The 17,124-nt window shown below is 42.8% G+C and overlaps 1 protein-coding gene across 4 annotated transcripts in view; it reads right to left on the bottom strand.

Annotated features, from left to right (window-relative positions):
- The window catches only part of AFF2 (ALF transcription elongation factor 2), a 724,912-nt gene that overhangs the window by 22,175 nt on the left and 685,613 nt on the right, over positions 1 to 17,124 (bottom strand). For all 4 annotated transcript variants that reach the window (XR_011023576.1, XM_068251015.1, XM_068251016.1 and 1 more), the window contains 2 exons: positions 11,429 to 11,478; positions 151 to 365 (listed from right to left, as the gene is read on the bottom strand). Coding sequence is in view for 3 of the 4 variants with exons in the window: in XM_068251015.1 (XP_068107116.1) it covers positions 151 to 365; positions 11,429 to 11,478 (265 nt within the window). In the remaining variant the exon portion in view is untranslated. The remainder of the gene's footprint in view (positions 1 to 150; positions 366 to 11,428; positions 11,479 to 17,124) is intronic.

Raw genomic sequence — 17,124 nt, 5'->3', positions numbered from 1 at the left:
CCCGGATCTTCAGCATAGAGAAAAGTGGAGCTGTGCAGTGGGGATGCTGTGATGGCTTGACAGAAGCATAGTAAGTAACAGCGCATTTTAACAAGCTTTTTAGTTATACCTGGCTGTGGTGTAGTACTAACTGATGTATGTTGGACGTACCTTTATTTTCTCTTGTAAGTTTGTCCGCTAAGTCCCAGTGTTCATAACTTCGCAATACATTGTTGGTGATGTTAACATGGCTGGCAGCCATATGATGAATGCGCTGTGGAATGGACACTGTGCCTGTAGAAGAGGAGCCTGGCACCGTGCTACTGTTTGCCATGGAACCTGCTGGAGATGGGCTCAGTGACATAGGAGAAGGGGTCTCTGTGTTCCTGGAAAAAAAAAAGATTTGTGTTTTCAGGTTTGTTACATATTATCTAAAATAATCAATAAATCGGTGACAATATTAGTGAATAAGTCCACCTTCAAGTAGATGGCAGCACATTGATTCACAGCATGGCTACTTACACCTCTTCGGGATTGCAATGTCTGCAGCTTTACTATAACATTTTAATATTATACACAGAAGTCTTAGCAATCCAGCTACACTTATCAAGCTGATATAAGAAAAGGAAAGAATGAGACACCCTTGTAATGCAAGTGGTAAATCGGCAAAGATATGGACTTAAGTACAATGGTAACTTGAGGCTCCAGCATCCAACCAAAATTGAAATATGAGCTTTGGCCCTGATGATTCACTATATAAAGCTGTGTTCTCTCTCGACTCTTTTAGCCAGATGTTCTGCCGGCTAATTTAGGTGAGTGCCCGGCTGTCATCTCGAATAACGTTACAAGACCTCCATGACCCTTCCAAGGTTCATATTTATGAGCGGTTTTCAGTCTTCAGGCAGCATTGTTCTGCTGCCTGAATATGATGTGAATTATACATACACTGTTTGCCCAGCATGTTTTCCTCTCCTTCTACGGGACCTCTGATGACAACAAAGGCTATCAATATATGCAATAAGTGATTAAAAGACCCACCCACAAATTACTATGAAGCTCATTAAAGATAACTATTTGGGTTACATGTTAGAGCTTAGCCTGTACCCAGGTCCAGAGGATGCTTCATTCCACACTTCAGATATTTTCATCTGATGACAAGTTACATGTACATTACTTATTATTAACTAGGATGGGATGTTGCCTCCACTTTGATCTCATATCACTTACTTGTTTCCTACTCCTAATTTCCTACTCTGATTTATTGTGAATCGATATGACGATGCACATACACACCAATGTCTGTAGCAGGTCCAGAGTAAATAAGATAATCAATAGTCATTAGTTTTCACCAGTCCATGAGCCATAAGCGCATACTACTTAATGCGATGCTACTTAACGTGCCACAGTAGTCAGCATTGTGTGACTTAGGCCCGGTTCACATTAGCGGTGGCCGTCCGGAATCGCCGTGCCGGAGCCGCACCGCTTGCAGAACGGACGGAACGGACGCACGGCATAGCAATGAAAGCCTATGCGTCCGTTCACATGCGTCCGTTCTGCCGGACCGGAGCCGGACCGGATCCGGACTCCGGCCTCCGTTCCAACATGCGCTATTTTTTGATCCGGCTCCTCCGGCAGCCGTATCCGGGGCGGAGCCGGACTGCACCATCCGGCCAATACAAACCAATGGGAACCGGAGAGCGCACAACACACTGGCTGAGAAATCCGGATGTTCTACCCCACTTCCTATGCGGATTGTTGCGGCGATATTGGATGGGGACACATGGGCAAGCATTTTGGAGTGGAGCAGCACAGCTGGATCCGGATCCGGAGATGTTGGCAGCATGTCGCAGGTGGAGGTGAGTGCTAAACAGCAGAGGGCCTGATTCCACAGGTCCCCCTTCTGCTGACCTCCCAGACCCCAACATTTTTTTTGTTTTTTACGTTACTTTTGCCAAACGGATCCGGATCGCATCCTGATGAACACCTGATGCAACCTGACCGGATCCGGATCGGATCCGTATCAGAACCGTACGGTTCCGATCCGTATCTGGTCCGGATCCTGTCAGGTCATCCGGTCCGTTTGGCAAACAACCGCAAGTGTGAACCGGGCCTTAAGGTTGCATTATAGTTGCATTTAGTGTTGAGCTATTGAGCTAGTGTGAGCTATTCGAATCTGTGATTAAAATGAGGCTTGATTGCCTAAGGTGTGCGGCTGGGAGGAGGGGGTTACTTACCCATAAGTTCGCGGTCTTCTATGTGTTCCAAACGTTTTGCACACGTCCTATTGGACGCATTGCAACACTCTCTATGCACACTTCCTACTTCAAGCCGGAAGGAGGAAGTGCATGTAGATAGTCTTGCAACACGTCCAGTAGGATGCGTGCAAGACGTTTGGAACACATAGAGGACCGTGGACTTATGGGTAAGTAACCCCCCTCCCAGCCGCACGGCTTTGGCAATCAAGCCTCATTTTAATCACGGACGCGAATAGTTCACTACTCGTGAGCTCAACACTAGTTGCATTGTGCACCTTTAACGTCACACCACAGCACAACATCCCACTGTGAACCTAGCCTTGATATCCATAGCCTGAAAACCATGCTGCAGACACTGGAAAAGCTTCAACATCCAGTGCTGAGTATGCCATACCTAAAGATACCATGCCTATTGATAGACATGAAGGGGTTAAATCTGTATTTTATTTTCCAAAACCAACAAGGCTTTCATTTAGAAAATAATAATGATACTGAGGTGCCCACCTACATTTAAACAACAGAAGATCTGATGGCCGTGACGTGGGTAGTGAAAACATACCCATGAAATCTTTTCAGAAACAGAAAACCAAAACAAACATTATATATCCCAGCAAGGAGCCTTTTTCCAATAATGCTATATAAAAAGCAGTAGCTCTTTGCACATATTTTATGGCTATATACTGATGAGTCACATTCTAAAAGGTTCAGCTTTATAGTCTTAATCACAGTCACTAACTGTGAAACCGAAAAAAAAATGATAATCATCCCTCTGAGGGGCTCTTTATTTTCCCCGATGTGGTTTGTTCTGTGTTTAAGGAGAGGAAACACAAGACCTCTGATATTCCGAGAGTGGGGAATTTCAAGCCGCTGCCAGATTCTATCAGTGCTACTGGTAGCCAGAAAGAAAACGCAACAGATAATGCAAAGCCTATTATTTTATTGTTTTGGGTAAACCGCAATGACAATTTCCTCCAAATGCAGTCCGTGTGATCATCAAAGTGCAATTCATAAAAGACCCCGCTGCGTCTTATTGTCAGCAGAAAGCATGAAAGAATTATGAAGGCTTCTATACAATTCCTTCGGAAATGGTATGGGAAATTGTTTGCAATTATAGATGAGTCCTAGTGTAGTGTTTAGAAAAAAAAATCTTTCAAGCCATGTATTTGGTGCAGAACTAATGCAGATTACAGAGCGAAGTTTAATTCCAGACGAGGTGATTAGCAATCACCTGGTGCCAGAAACCTGCTGGATATTAACAGGACCTCACTCTCATACGCATAGACAGCAGGGTGTCCGCAGCAAAGAAACTTATTATACTTGATAATTCAGCTCCTTGAAGAAAGCCAACGCATCCACTCTGCCTCACTTTATACTGAAGCAGAACTATGTGAGCCAATCTTTAGATTATATTTGCTGCATCCATTCCATGGCTTGTATTTTCAAAGTGATGAGAAATATGCTAGCAATATTAGACTAAATGTTCCCATAAATGGTACAATATTTTCCTCAGGTGCAATCACTAGATCAGATGTGCAGGATCTTAAAGAGAGTCTGAAGCAATTTTTTTTTTGCTATGTTTACCTTTTAATTTGCTTCCGAACTCTCATTAACTCTCATCCGCAAACTGCCGCATCCTGGCTGAAAAATGAGGGCTGCAGACCCCCCAAATCCCCAGGGGGGGGGGGCTAAGGCCTGCGCTTCCTGGAAGGGGCAGAGCTTTCTGCTGCAGCTCTGCCTCTTCTGATGTCAGTCGCGGCGGCTCGCCACCTCTCCCCGCCCCTCTCACTCTTCCTTCACAGAGAGGGGCGGGGAGAGGTGGCGATTCACGTGGCGATTGGCGGCAGGAAAGGCAGAGCTTCAGCTCATAGCTCTGCCTCTCAGAGCAGCAAAATCCATGACCAAGTTGGTCGTGGATGTTTGCCTGGGGATTTGGGGGGTCCGCAGCACTCGTTTTTCAGCAGGGATGAGGCGGTTTGAGGCTGAGACTTCTGAAGCAAATTAATAGGTAAATTTAGCAAAAAAATTGCTTCCGAGACTCTTTAATAGTAACCTGAGAAGGCAGTGGGGGAAAAATTCATACATTCCTGGGACTTTCTCCAGCCCCCTTCAGACCTTCTGCTCCCTCGACGTCCTCCTGGGCCACCTTGATCCACCGCTAGGTTCCTCTGACGTTTCTCTAGTAATAGCATACTGCGTATGCGGGGTTCGGCCCATCACTCTCTCATCACCGAAAGTGTACTGCACAGGTGCAGAATACTCCTGGCAACGGAAGCACAATGACTGTAAAGGCACAGCTGAAATGTGCATGGGCCGACATGACTGACTGGAGAAACTTCAGAGGACCCTAGCGGTGGATCGAAGTGGTCCAAGAGGATGGCGAGGAAACCAGAGCTCTGCAAAGGGCTGGTGGAAGCCCTGGGCACGTATTTATTTTTTCCCCACCCCATCCCAGGTACACGTTAATCTCCTGAGCGATAATCCCGAGCTGAGCGAGGAGGAGTTCTCAGGCCCTGGTGGGCCGATTTGCATAATCTTTTTTGTTACACGCAGCTAGCACTGTGCTAGCTGCGTGTAACTTCCGATCGCCGCCGATCCGCCGCTACCCGCCGTGCCGCGCAGCCCCCCCCCCCCCCAGACCCCTTGCGCATACTGGCCAATCAGTGCCAGGCAGCGCTGAGGGGTGGATCGTGACTCCCTCTGACGTCACAACGTCATCCCGCCCCGTCGCCATGGTGACCGGGGAAGCTCAGCAGGAAATCCCGTTCTGAACGGGATTTCCTGCTTACTCTGTTCGCCGAAGGCGATCGGAGTGGGTGGGGGGATGCCGCTGCGCAGCGGCTATCATGTAGTGAGCCCAGGGCTCCCTACATGATTTAAAAAAGAAAAAATTAAAAAAAAGTGCTGTGCCCCCTCCTGGGCGATATAATTGTATCGCCCAGAGGGTTAAGTAATCTGAAGGTGATTATCGATTGCTCCCATAAACTTTTAGATTACTGAATTTTCGCTCTTCAGATACAAATATAAAATCCAGCATTCTGATCAACAAATACAATTCTGTATTTTAATTGGCCCAAGAATCCTTTCACAATGTTTACCACATACTGAGTGGTTTTCAACAGGACCAGCCAAGCAATTTGCATAGTTTAAAAGGGAAAAAAAATTGGCAGCCTCCATATCACACTCACTTCAGGTATCCTTTAAGATGTTTCTTGTATTCTGTACATTAAAACTTATGGGGAAATTCTAGCAGAAGCAAGCAAGTACAATGTTAGTTAATTCTGGCTTCAAAGAACAATGTAGGTAACATTCCCTAAACCCCATTCAACTTGAAGGGGCAGTATGGTGAAAAATTGTAAAATATAAAATATGTGCAAACATAGATAAATAAGAAGTATGTTAAATGAGCCATACATTTTTTTCTCCTATGTTGCTGTCACTTACAGTAGGTAGTAGAAATCTGACAGAAGTGACAGGTTTTGGACTAGTCCATCTCTTCATAGGGGATTCTCAGTAAGGCTTTTATTCTTTATAAAGATATTCCCTAAAAAGGATTTAAACAATGATGCTGGCCAGATTGCCTGCTCGCTACACAGTTTTTTGGAAGTTGGACGGAGCAACTGCCAGTCACTAAGCGCTTTTGAAAATAAATCCCTGAGAATTCCCCATGAAGAGATGGGCTAGTCCAAAACCTGTCACTTCTGTCAGATTTCTACTACCTACTGTAAGTGGCAGCAACATAGGAAAAAAAGTAATTCATGGCTCATTTTACTCTGGAAAAAATGTACTTCTTACTTGTTTATGTTTGCACATATTTTAAATTTTAAAATTTTCGCCAAAGTGCCCCTTTAAGATGTGCAGGGAAGATTATGTGATTTGCGTAACTCATTACGTTTGCTAAACCTATGTTAGGCACGTATAGTGCGAATAAAGCATAAAGCACATATAATGCGAATAAAATAAACAGTAAACTTAGTGTGTACTGCTTCAATACTTTAGGTTTAATTTGGTTTTGTGAATATATCCCAGTGTGCATTTGCTCACAGGCTGACCCCACCACCTTCACCATGGAAGGACAAAACAGCTTCAACCGAAATGACTGAGATGAACTGTGAACCTTGGTGGATCTTCAGGTACTAAACTGGTGTGTTCATTTGCTGATATATATGTCAATAACCCCATTAGGTTTTGCTATAAGGATGGAAATCACAAGTTCACACCCTGATCAGCTGAACGGTGGTCACACTTGCTACAATCACATTTACAGTGGTTTGCAAAAGTATTCGGCCCCCTTGACGGTTTCCACATTTTGTCACATTACTGCCACAAACATGGCAATTTTATTGGAATTCCACGTGAAACACCAATACAAAGTGGTGTACATGTGAGAAGTGGAACGAAATTCATACAGGATTCCAAACATTTTTTACAAATAACTGCAAAGTGGGGTGTGCGTAATTATTCAGCCCCTTGAGTCAATGCTTTGTAGAACCACCTTTTGCTGCAATTACAGCTGCCAGTCTTTTAGGCTGCTTACACACCAAGACGTTACAGGCGCACGTCAGTGCGCCTGTAACGCTCCCCCAACGCACAGCAATGTAACACAAGTGGGCTGTTCACACAGCCCACGTTGTGTTACATGTAACGCTGCACGTTCTCCGCAAAGTGCAGCATGCTACGGCGTTGGAGCGGCTATAGCCGTGTTAGACTGTTTGCACATGCGCAGTGGAGGGCGGAGAGGAGGCGGGGAGAGCCAGCTACAGTAGCCGCGCACATGGCTACTTAATATTCACTTCACTGGCGGGCGCTGATTGGCCGGCGGGACCACGTGATACGGAGTGTCTCGCTCCGCATCACGTGGACCTGCTGGCCAATCAGCGCCACTCTGGGAGACATTATAGGAATCGAGCCGCCTAACGCGGCTCACTCTACCGTCGGCTCTTGCAGCACCATACATTGTGTTAGGTGCACGTTATGCGACCTTAACGTGGTGTGCAAGTAGCCTTAGGGTATGTCTCTACCAGCTTTGCACATCTAGAGATTGAAATCCTTGCCCATTCTTCTTTGCAAAACAGCTCCAGCTCAGTCAGATTACATGGACAGCATTTGTTAACAGCAGTTTTCAGATCTTGCTACAGATTCTCGAGGTTTTCTTCCAAGATCGACCTGTATTTGGCTCCATCCATCTTCCCATCAATTCTGACCAGCTTGCCTGTCCCTGCTGAAGAGAAGCACCCCCAGAGCATGATGCTACCACCACCAGATTTGACAGTGGGGATGGTGTGTTCAGAGTGATGTACATTATTAGTTTTCAGCTCGTCCAGAGTCACCATGGGCCTCTTGACCGCATTTATGATTAGCACTCTCCTTGTTCGGCCTGTGAGTTTAGGTGGACGGCCTTGTCTTGGTAGGTTTACAGTTGTGCCATACTCCTATTTCTGAATGATCGCTTGAGCAGTGCTCCGTGGGATCTTCAAGGCTTTGGAAATCTTTTTGTAGCCTAAGCCTGCTTAAAATTTTTCAATAACTTTATCCCTGACCTGTCTGGTGTGTTCTTTGGACTTCATGGTGTTGTTGCTCCCAATACTCTCTCAGACAACCTCTGAGGCCGTCACAGAGCAGCTGTATTTGTACTGACATTAGCTTACACACCGATGCACTCTATTTAGTCATTAGCACTCATCAGGCAATGTCTATGGGCAACTGACTGCACTCAAAGGGGGCTGAATAATTACGCACATCCCACTTTGCAGTTATTTATTTGTAAAAAAATGTTTGGAATCAGGTTTGATTTTCATTCCACTTCTCACGTGTACACCACTTTGTATTGGTCTTTCACGTGGAATTCCAATAAAATTCATTCATGTTTGTGGCAGTAATGTGACAAAATGTGGAAAACTTCAAGGGGGCTGAATACTTTTGCAAACCACTGTAGTTATAATGTATTTATATAGACATCCCCACAATGCTTTACAGTGTATGTATTGATTTTTCCATTTATTTAATAAAATTATAAAAAAAAAATACCTTTATGTCAGCCTATACAATAAAAAAAAAAATAGTGCATGACCACATCTAGAATGTAACTAAATATAGTGTTTTGTAGACAAATATTAGTAAAATATTAAATATATAAGCTAAAGAAATAAGAACTCAAAAATACAAAATTGTTATGCTGCCTTTCTGCAGACTGAGGGCCCTTTTCCACTAGCAATCGCTAGCGTTCGCGTTAAACGCTAGCGATTGCTGAATTGCAAGTGCAGGAAACTTCCCGGCGATTGCGTTCACGATTTTGCTATGCAATGCACTGCATAGCAAAATCGCGGCAAAGAGCGCTCCGCGGTGCGATCGCGTTTGAGTAAAAAACGAATCGCGGTAGTGGAAATTACCTACCGCGATTCCTATGTTAAAAAGCAAACCGTAGCGATTTCAAAATCACTAGCGGTTTGCGATTTTGTGAATCAGCATCGCTATGGCGGCTAGTGGAAAAGGGCCCTGAGGCAATGGGCCTGATTCACAAAGCGGTGCTAACAGTTAGCACACTAGTGAAAAGCCCTTTATCACGCCTAAACCCTGTTTAGGCATGATAAGTTTAGGTGTGATAAGTTTAGGTGTGATAAGTTTAGGCATGAGAAGTTTAAGCACCAACTAGGTTAGCACCGCAGTGCACAGCTGATCAAAAGTTTTGCGCTAGCAAAGTCTGGTGCACTTCGCATAGAGTTTAATGGCGCTGCTTTGTGTGCAGGACTTTGCGCGCAATCTAAACTTATCTAAACTTATCATGCCTAAACTTATCACACCTAAACTTATCATGCCTAAACTTATCATGCCTAAACTGAGTTTAGGCATGATAAAATGGTTATCACGCCTAAAGTCTTTAACTGGGTTATCACCGCTTTGTGAATCAAGCCCAATGAGTGAGAAGCAGAAAAGCCGCCTTGATTGTGAAAGAGATAATATGTGATGTATTATTTCTGGAAGGTGAGTCTCATCTCTGGCTTGTCTGTACTGTGTTTTAGTCTGATTATTTTATGATAAGCACAAGTGATACCTTGGATCAAGATTACTGCAGGCAATCTCATAACAATCATCATTACTCTGGGCTTGTATTGATATTATCAGCCCCTGCAGTGTAATTGTAGTTGAAGTGAATGATATATTATTAAAAACTGTTGCGGTTTGTAATGTAATTAATCTGGTAAGTAAATCATAGTATTGCTATCACATACAGGAAGTGTGGTCAATAGGCTACAGTGGCGAAATTAAGTTTAGCTTTGACTACAATCTATAAAGAGGTTGGACCTTAAAGAGGAACAATACCCTCTCTTTTACAGCTGAAGAGCCACTACCTGGCATTAGATGGGCTGCTTATACCAGATTATACCAAATTTCATATTCTAGAGATGAAAACCTAGCAAATGTTCTACATGGTAACAATTCCTTGTCTCCCAACAGTAGCATTATATGATGTGCACTATTTAAAAACAATTCTAAAAATGTTGAACAAAATATGCAAATGGCCTAATTTTAGTAAGAATCATTCACGTGCTGTTTTTTTCAGCGTGGAGTATATTTAGAATTTAAGCTAAATATTTCAGCAATTTATTGATATTTTCCCTTAGATATTTTTATGCATTTAATCGGGCTTGTTTTTACAATATTTGTAATTTTAAGACAGACGGAGGGAAAGAGAGAGAGAGAAACAAAAACATGTTGGAGACAAGTAAGGCAGCCTTTACCCTCAACCAATAATCTTTACCTATCAATAAAACCTTGCCCCATGTTTGTTCACAGAAATTAAGCTGTATTCAATACAGCCAGGCTGACATTTGATTACTACATTTTAACGGTTTAGTTATACCATGAAAAATGCTGCAGATATGACCCAACGATGTGCTACAGACACCAAGAAACATCTTACAAAGCTATTGATATTTTTTTTGTTTACATGTAACCTCTGAGCAGGAGGACCCTAATGGTGCCCATTAACACTAATGTCCATGGCCGATCAATCGTCTCTGATTACCGCGGTAATCAATCAGAAGCGATTGGTCATGTTCATTTAAACCCCCCTCCAACTTTTAATGCATAAATAAATGGAGGAAAAAAAACCTGTCTACAAAGCAAGGGGAAGTAATTAAGGACAGTCCCAGTAAGCTGAGCAAGTTTAGGAAAAAAAAAAAAAAGTATACAAATTACATGCCTAGCATTTTGGAACTTGTAAATCTTGGACATTGTTTATCTCTGGTATATGTATTTTTAACCTTTAGAGGTGGTAGGAGAGCAGTTGTGCATAAAACCTTGGAAATCATCCATGCACTTAAACTACTAAAGAAAGAAGTAGCGGAAACATTTTGCCACACTGCAGACAACGGTGCTTTCAGTGTCCTGTGGTGGCTGGTCATGTAGTAAATATTAGGGCATTGGTCAAAGGATGTCAAGGAAATGGTCTGGTCATGTGACCAGAGGTGGGAAAAGATATTATACACCTTATTTATAGTTAATGGAGCTTAATTGTAAGAGCAGCTGTGAATATAACTTAAATAAAGGTGTACTTTAACTCAACTCTGTGCCTTTTTATAGATTTCAGTTAATATTCAACTATGAATATTGGGGGGGAATCATTTCTATATACATTCTGTACCATAGACTCCCTAGTGGAGCTTCTATTCTTCTTCATTACTTGCCAAAGCATAATTGCGTTCTATTAATTTTACTGAGCATTTCCAAGCATGGGTATATCATCATTAATATAAAGATTGATTCATTTGGTAATTGGCTGATTAAGCATCTTCACATTTTCACCATCAGTGTAACTTTAATTTCATTTCATAGGACTGACCGTATATCAATGAATAATTCATTGGTCTTTCATTACAGAACCAATAGCTGAAAAATCACCGCTATGGAGGTTAACTTTACTTTGACTTTCTGAAATGACACAGTACTTGCTATCTAATTAACAGCGGTTTTATGACTATCCTTTGGTTTAAGGACCAAATTGTTCAAGAATTCTAAAGCAACCCTGCATTAACTTTTCAGACATTTTGGGTGGTTGATTCTTGACTTTGGCTTTCTGATATATTCGTCTATAACCTGAGAGCTGACCTTCATCCCTCCGCCATCAATGTTGTATTTTACTCAGTAATAATTCAGTTTTATGAACGACCACTTAGAAGGAAAAAAAATCCACTTACTTTCCATTGCCTCCCCATGGAGATGGTGCTTGTGAAGACTTGGACGAGTTCTGTATTAAGTGAAATGAAAGGTTAAGTAATAAATGTTAATTTTCATTGTCAATTGATCTTAGAATTGTGTAATCGTATAATTACAGGAATACAAACTACATACAGCTACTCAAAAAACTGAAAAGATGTTCAATAATCTGCAGCTTTTTTTTTTTTATAACAAATCCAATTTTTATTTTTGCTATTCAATTCAATTCAAAAAGTAATAAATATTCATTATACATAGGGTGATATATTTAAATTATGTTTAATGTATTTTCATTTTGACGATTATGTCCTACATCCAATGAAAATCTGAAATCAGCATCACACAGAATTAAAATATTAAATAAGACCAATAACAAAATAAATACCGTACATACATGTTGGCTTACTGAAAAGTATGCTAATGCACACACTCAATATTTGGTCAGGGCTCCTTTTGTATGCATTACTGCACTGATGTGGAGTGCCATTGAGGCAATCAGCCTATGGCAATGCTTAGGTGTTATGAAAGGCCAGGATGCTTTAATAAGAATCTTAAGCTCATCTGCAATTTTAGGTCTGGTGTCTCATCTCCCTCTTGGTAATACCCCATAGATTATCTTTTGGATTTAGGTCAGGTGAATTTGCTGGCCAGTTAAGCATAGTGTGATACCATGGTCATTAAACCAGATATCAGGTCTTTTGGCTGTATGGGCAGGTGGGAAATGAAATCCGCATCTCCATAAAGATTGTCAGCAGAAGGACGCAAGAAGTGCTCTAAAATTTCTTGGAAGATTGCTGCACTGACTTTGGACATGATAAAACATAGTGGACCAACGCCTGCAGATGACATGACTCCCCCAAATCATCACACACAACTTTAACCAACTTGGATTCTGTGCCTGTCCACTTGTTCTCTACACTCCGTGGCCTTGTTTTCAAAATGAAAGGCTATATTTATATTTACATTTACATGAAACTTTGGACCACTGATCAGCAGTCCATTTTCTTCTTAGCCCAGATAAAATGCTTCTGAGGTCTCTGGTTCAGGAGTGGCTTGACGCAAGGGATGCAAAAGCTGTAAGCCCATGTAGCCCAATCTTGTGCATTAACCAGGCAACATATGCATTTAGAGTGGCAGTAAGGCATACTTTCATTGTACTGTATGCTTGCACTACAACCGTCACCGTTTCTAGCCTTGGGCGAATAGAGCAATCGCCCGGGTTGCCAGACTAAGCGGCAGGAGGGGGGGCGCTGGGCAGAGCGGCGGTGGGAGCGGGCATAGTGTAGTTAAAAACTCACGTTCCGATCCCTGCAGGCAGCCTCCATCTCCTTCCTACTTCCTTCTCAGCCTCCGTCACATTGGTTACAGCGCCCCCTGTAATGACGTGACCGCATGTCATCACAGGGGGTGCTGTTACCAATGCAACAGACGCCAGGGGAGGAAGTAGAAAGGAGATGGAGAGTGCGTGCGTGCCGGGATCGGAAAGTGACTTTTTAACAACACTATGCCTGCTCCCCCGCCCAGCGCCCCCTCCTGCTGCTCAGTCTGGCACCTACCTGGGGCACCTTCCTATCTAACCTATACTAGGGGAACCTACCTACCTAACCTACACTGGAGGCACCTACCTATCTAACCTATACTATGGGAACCTACCTGTCTAACCTATACTGGGGAAACCTACCTATCTAACCTATACTGGGGCACATACCTATCTAACCTATACTGGGGGCACATACCTATCTAACCTATACTGGGGGAAGCTACCTTTCTACAGCCAAACAAAGCCCCAGGGCCCCAGCCCAGCAAAGCCCCCTGCAAAGCAAACCCCCCAGACTAGCAAAGCCCCAGTCCAGCAAGGTGTACAACCAAGCAAAGCCTAGTAAAGCAAAGCCACCCAAAATGCCCCCAGCAAATTGCCCAGCCCAGCAAAGCCCCCAGCAAGTCACCCAGCAAAGGCAGGTCGGCTCAGCATCACCGCCACCCAGGCTGGCACAGCATCACGTCAGCCAGGCAGGCACAGCATCACCACCAGCAATGCCAGCAAAGCATCACCACCAGCCAGGCCAACCCAGCATAACCACCAGCTGAGTACAGCACACAGGCCAGCCAGCCGAAGACAAGACAGAAGCCAGGTGAGGGGCTTATTTATGTAAAATACTGCCTATTGAATATATTTAAGTTACGCCACTGCTATGTTCATGTACATTTGCCCCACCTATGACCATGCTAACTTTCTGCGGCATGACCACGCCCATTTTTTGCACAATCATCCCCTCTTGGTGCCCAGGATCTCCCAGAAACCTAGAAATGCCCCTGCCCAACCCCAATGATTAAAGCCTTAAGGATAAACTTGAAGAAATGTTTTGTAAACATTTTGCCTCAAAAATGTTTTACGAAGCATTCCTCCTCACTCCTAAAACAGGGAGCAGAAGCATTACTAGTTATCTGTCAATCACTGCAGCCATTACAGGAAGTGTTGCAGTGGCCTAAAACTACATAGTGAATGTTTGACCTGCCACTGTGCATATATGCTTGCTTACACGATTATATGCTATTTATTGAGTCTAATAAATTCCCAATCATGATCTTTGCCGGACTGATTTATTCGATCATGGTCAATCTGTGTGGGCAAGTGCTGTCAATGTGAGGTTAGGCAGCATCAATGAGACATAAGACTGCCAACTCTGACATTCAGTCAACTACAAAATAAAGTTAAAGAACATTTCACACCACTGCTCATTTATATACAATGCAAGTATAAATGGCTCTTTATACTTCAATATTCTGACACATTTTCAGCAATGATGGATGTAGAAAACAAGGACCTATAAAAATAAACCTTGTAACTTGTATGATGGATAACTAGATATTCTCATCTAACAGTGCCTGCGCCTAGGTTCCTATTCCAGCCAGGACAGTCTATGCATGAACTTGGCATGTTCTTCCTGCCTTTGCATGACTTTCCTCTACATACTCCATTTTCTCCAACATCCCAAATACATACTAATAGGACAACTGACGTCATTCTAGGGAAAAAAATTATAATATAGCACTAAACTTTGGTAAGAACATTAGACTACTAGCTGATGTAAGCCCATTTAAAAATGGGCTCTAGGACTTTCACCGCCACTCGCACGCCGCGTGCAGGCGACGCATGCACCAGCTGGCCGCACATGCGTTGCGCACACCTGCCCCGTCCTGTGTCCTGTCCCAACGGCTATGTCAGTGCAGGACATGCGCAGTAGAGCAAAAGCACTGACACAGGGACAGGACGCAGGGACACTTGTATTTTATACATAGAGATGCTAAGGTTAGGAAGTGTTACTCTGAGCACCTGCGGCAGTTTGAGGTAACGTGTAAAATGCTGTACTCTTGTGATTGCTCTAGAAATGCACATTTGTTGTGCTATTAAATCAAGAGCCTGATGAAGTAAGTAATATTGCTGAGTGCATGGCAATATTACCGTTACTACTGCCAGCTGTGTACCGCACATAACGCTACTAGGGCAACCTGCGGTACTTGAGTAACGCAAGCATTTCTATGGTAATGGGCATTAAGCTATTTATGTAAACACATGTTGCTGTAGCAACACTCTCACGACTCGAATACCACGGGTCACGCATGGTACACTGCTGGCGCTGTCTCTGCATGGCAATATTACTACTAGTTACTGCATCATCCTCCATCTTGCTTACATACACATGAAGAGTCCAGAGTATCCAGCACATACTGTTGCATGTTGGCAGCTGATATGTGGATTCAGAATTGATATTAAGAATTGAACCTATGCAGATATGCCAAAGACAGTAGGAACAATAGCCAGCTGTAGGCAGCTTGAGTGGCAATCAGTAATATGCATTTGAACATTTCCCACAGGACTTTATACAGGCATAAATTGACACAAAATAATGGATGCAATCTCTAAAATGTACTGTCTCCCCATAAAAATACATTCATTAGTTCATAAACAGGGCAAAGGGTAATGATGAGCACTGTAACAACCAGTCAAGAATCAGCACTGAACAGCTTAACTGGTCTGATGAACATAAGGTCATTATGGCTAATGTGGGATACCGTAGTTATATCAATACAGGTAGTGCATTGTAGCAAGCTTTTGGAATATATAAGGCATACATTTAAATACAGTTTTGAACACTGCTACCTTACAATTTCATGTTGCATGAATAGCGTTAAAACTGTTAATGTACAGTAGATTGTCATGCTGTGAAGAATGTGTATCCCCCATATGTGTGGGCATATGGTGAATAATTTAATAGAACTTATGAGGTTGTGACCCCCTCCAATATCTGCTTATCACAGTGGGTTTTTCTTTTCTCTTTTAATAGACCTGTGCAGCTATTTATTGCTAAAGCAATTACAATAGGCATTATATTACCATGTACTCCCAGGACAGATAGGCTCGGGATTGAAAAAAATTGCACCTACATTTTCATTCAATCATCAATGCTATTACAAAGCAAGACATGTTGGAAAATTGCATATAGGACTAGAAGTCACTTCTAATTCTATAAGCACAGGGGCCCTGGGGTCAATTGCCACTTGGACATTGTTTGCATAGAATATGCTCTTCCAGCATGCCCATAAGATTATGCTTCCATAAGGAAAACATATTGGACCAGATTCATTTATTTTACAATCCTCATTTGGGTCATACAGAGGAACCACAGAAAGCATTACCATAAGGATAGCAAATACAACAAATGCATGCTATAATTGTGATCTTGCTGGCATTCACTATTCAGTGAAGAGATCTTGGGCAAGACTCCCAACACTGCTACTGCCTATAGAGCACACCCTATAATGGCTGCAGCTCTGGTGCTTTAAATCCGCAAGGAGTTGAGCGCAATATAAATGCTCTGTCTTGTTTTACCTGTGTGTAGGTATATGTATGTGAATGAGCAAGTATCTAAGTGTGTGTGTGTGTGTGTGTGTGTGTGTGTGTGTGTGTGTGTGTGTGTGTGTGTGTGTGTGTGTGTGTGTGTGTGTGTGTGTGTGTGTGTGTGTGTGTGTGTGTGTGTGTGTGTGTGTCTCTCTGTGAGTATGTGTGTGTGTCAAGGAGGGTTTCATTTAACCTGCACTCCACAAGACTTTCTTTGTTAGTTTGGATTAATCCCAGAGTAGATAGCCTTCCTATAACAGTAATTCACAAGGTCATCCTTCTTGTGATGTTCCCAGCCTCAGCTAGCTGTTAGACCCCATTTTTACACAGCTACTGTACCAAAAATCAATCAAGGTCCATGATCTGCATATTACTTACAAAAATCATGCATGGTTTTCTGTGTGTCTACAAAGAGTCTTCAAATAATTGAATGTATACCTTTAGATACAATGTTATATGAAGCAATGTGCAATGCTGAAACTGAAAGCATATTGTGGATGTGTCAGGGATGAATGATAATATTACAACATTTCAATTCACCCCCTTTAGTTTCCTGTCTTTCTAAACACAAAGCCCAATCTGAGGTACATATTTAAATAAACTGTGTGTTAGTTTAGTAGCAAGAGTGTCCAAATCATCTTTTCATGTATTAGGAGGTTTTTGCAGCTAAAGCCCCTGTTTCAAAGTATTGGTCATGTGAACAGGTACAAAAGTCCTAAAGGTGGACTCTGTATGGGGGCCTAAGCTTGAGTCAAGATCATCATGCTGTTCCCATTG

Source organism: Hyperolius riggenbachi, chromosome 8, assembly GCF_040937935.1.
Source record: "Hyperolius riggenbachi isolate aHypRig1 chromosome 8, aHypRig1.pri, whole genome shotgun sequence".
Lineage (NCBI taxonomy): Eukaryota > Metazoa > Chordata > Amphibia > Anura > Hyperoliidae > Hyperolius > Hyperolius riggenbachi.
The sequence above is the reverse complement of the archived record's forward strand: the minus strand, read 5'-3'. Positions and strand labels throughout refer to the sequence as shown.